The 2,500-nt window shown below is 37.2% G+C and overlaps 1 protein-coding gene across 1 annotated transcript in view; it reads right to left on the minus strand.

The window, feature by feature from the left end:
• Positions 1 to 1,133: 1,133 nt before the first annotated feature.
• Positions 1,134 to 2,500, minus strand: part of LOC122248474 (uncharacterized) — a 4,606-nt gene continuing 3,239 nt past the window's right edge. The window contains exons 2-3 of the mRNA XM_086545514.1: positions 1,795 to 1,921; positions 1,134 to 1,452 (exon numbers count right to left, since the gene is read on the minus strand). Coding sequence (XP_086401640.1) covers positions 1,231 to 1,452; positions 1,795 to 1,893 — 321 coding nt within the window. The 5' untranslated portion in view covers positions 1,894 to 1,921 and the 3' untranslated portion in view covers positions 1,134 to 1,230. The remainder of the gene's footprint in view (positions 1,453 to 1,794; positions 1,922 to 2,500) is intronic.

Below are 2,500 nucleotides of genomic sequence, written 5' to 3' on the forward strand. Positions count from 1 at the left end.
TTCTCAAAGATACTCATCAATAAAGATACTCTTCTCAAAGATACTCATCAATAAAGATACTCTTCTCAAAGATACTCATCAATAAAGATACTCTTCTCAAAGATACTCATCAATAAAGATACTCTTCTCAAAGATACTCATCAATAAAGATACTCTTCTCAAAGATACTCATCAATAAAGATACTCTTCTCAAAGATACTCATCAATAAAGATACTCTTCTCAAAGATACTCATCAATAAAGATACTCTTCTCAAAGATACTCATCAATAAAGATACTCTTCTCAAAGATACTCATCAATAAAGATACTCTTCTCAAAGATACTCATCAATAAAGATACTCTTCTCAAAGATACTCATCAATAAAGATACTCTTCTCAAAGATACTCATCAATAAAGATACTCTTCTCAAAGATACTCATCAATAAAGATACTCTTCTCAAAGATACTCATCAATAAAGATACTCTTCTCAAAGATACTCATCAATAAAGATACTCTTCTCAAAGATACTCATCAATAAAGATACTCTTCTCAAAGATACTCATCAATAAAGATACTCTTCTCAAAGATACTCATCAATAAAGATACTCTTCTCAAAGATACTCATCAATAAAGATACTCTTCTCAAAGATACTCATCAATAAAGATACTCTTCTCAAAGATACTCATCAATAAAGATACTCTTCTCAAAGATACTCATCAATAAAGATACTCTTCTCAAAGATACTCATCAATAAAGATACTCTTCTCAAAGATACTCATCAATAAAGATACTCTTCTCAAAGATACTCATCAATAAAGATACTCTTCTCAAAGATACTCATCAATAAAGATACTCTTCTCAAAGATACTCATCAATAAAGATACTCTTCTCAAAGATACTCATCAATAAAGATACTCTTCTCAAAGATACTCATCAATAAAGATACTCTTCTCAAAGATACTCATCAATAAAGATACTCTTCTCAAAGATACTCATCAATAAAGATACTCTTCTCAAAGATACTCATCAATAAAGATACTCTTCTCAAAAATACTCATCAATAAACCCCTTTTCTCAAAAACCATCAATAAAGATACTCTTCTCAAAAATACTCATCAATAAAGATACTCTTCTCAAAAATACTCATCAATAAAGATACTCTTCTCAAAAATACTCATCAATAAAGATACTCTTCTCAAAGATACTCATCAGTAAAGATACTCCTCTCAGCTGTTATTATTATTAATCTTACTCTCCCTTCCCTATTTTTCTGCCCCTTTCCACCTTTTCTTTCGAATGATTTCCTCTTACCTCAGTCGCGGTGCTTTGGGCGACGGTCGAAGTGGCTGTCTCGGTCAGAGTCTCCGTTACCGTCGCTGTTTCTGTGGCCGTGGCTTCGGTTACCGTAACGGTGCTGGTTTCTGTGTTGCTCAGTATTTTGGTGACGTGGTGCACGTTCGTTGCACATCCCTTGAGATGAGGGAAACAAGGTGATAAGGGTTGCATAATGCTTATCAATGAGAAGAGGATAAATGAGAGTCTCTCGAATTTTTTAAATCATTATTGTAACAAAATACACGATCTAACTATTTATATCTGCTAACGTCTTCGAGCAATTGAAAACCACTTTCTATATGTGCATTTAACAATATGTCTGTCTATCTGTTCATTTCTCTATACATACATATACATGCACACACACACACACACACATACACACACACACACACACACAAAAAGCAAAAAAAAAATAATACAAAAAAAAAAAAAAAAATAAACATAAACACCAAAAAAACACACAAAAAAACTCACGTGCGGGTTATGGTACTCGTGTTTATTCCAGTTGGAGCCATAGGGGGTCGCCGCGCCCAAGGAAGCCAGGAGGAGGATCCCAACAGCGGAACACAACATCGTCGAGACGAGAAAGTTTGCAAGGTTTCTGAGCAAATGAAAAAAAGAAGAAGAATGAAGTATGTAGCATCGGGTTTAGTATCATTGAATACACGAATTATATTGCATTTTTACTGCATTTTTACTTTGATTGTAAAAGAGACTTTATTATGGCCGTTGAAAGCCCGCGTTTGAATACCTTTTGTAGTGGTTGGTTTTGCCTTACTGTTATTTTTCATTAAACTGTATCAATTTTCTCTTACGTGCACGGAAAGGGAGGGAGAGAGAGAGAGAGAGAGAGAGAGAGAGAGAGAGAGAGAGAGAGAGAGAGAGAGAGAGAGAGAGAGAGAGGGGAGGAGAGGAGGGGAGAGAGGAGGAGAGGGGGAGAGAGAAAGGGGGGAGGGGGAAAAGGGAGAAGAGGGGGGGAGAGGGGAGAAAGGGAAGGGGGAGAGGGGAGGAAAGAGAGAGAGGGGAGAGGAGGAAGAGAGGAGAGAGAGAGGGGATGGGGGAGAGGGAGAGGGAGAGAGGAAGAAGAGAAGGAGAGAGAGAGAGAGGAGAGGGAGAGAAGGAGAGGGGGAGAGAGAGAAAGGGAGAGGGAGAGGGAGAAGAGAGAAGTGCAGAGGAGAGG

Source organism: Penaeus japonicus, unplaced genomic scaffold (assembly GCF_977035675.1).
Source record: "Penaeus japonicus unplaced genomic scaffold, GWHDUDI00000001_assembly GWHDUDI00000016, whole genome shotgun sequence".
Taxonomy (NCBI): Eukaryota; Metazoa; Arthropoda; class Malacostraca; order Decapoda; family Penaeidae; genus Penaeus; species Penaeus japonicus.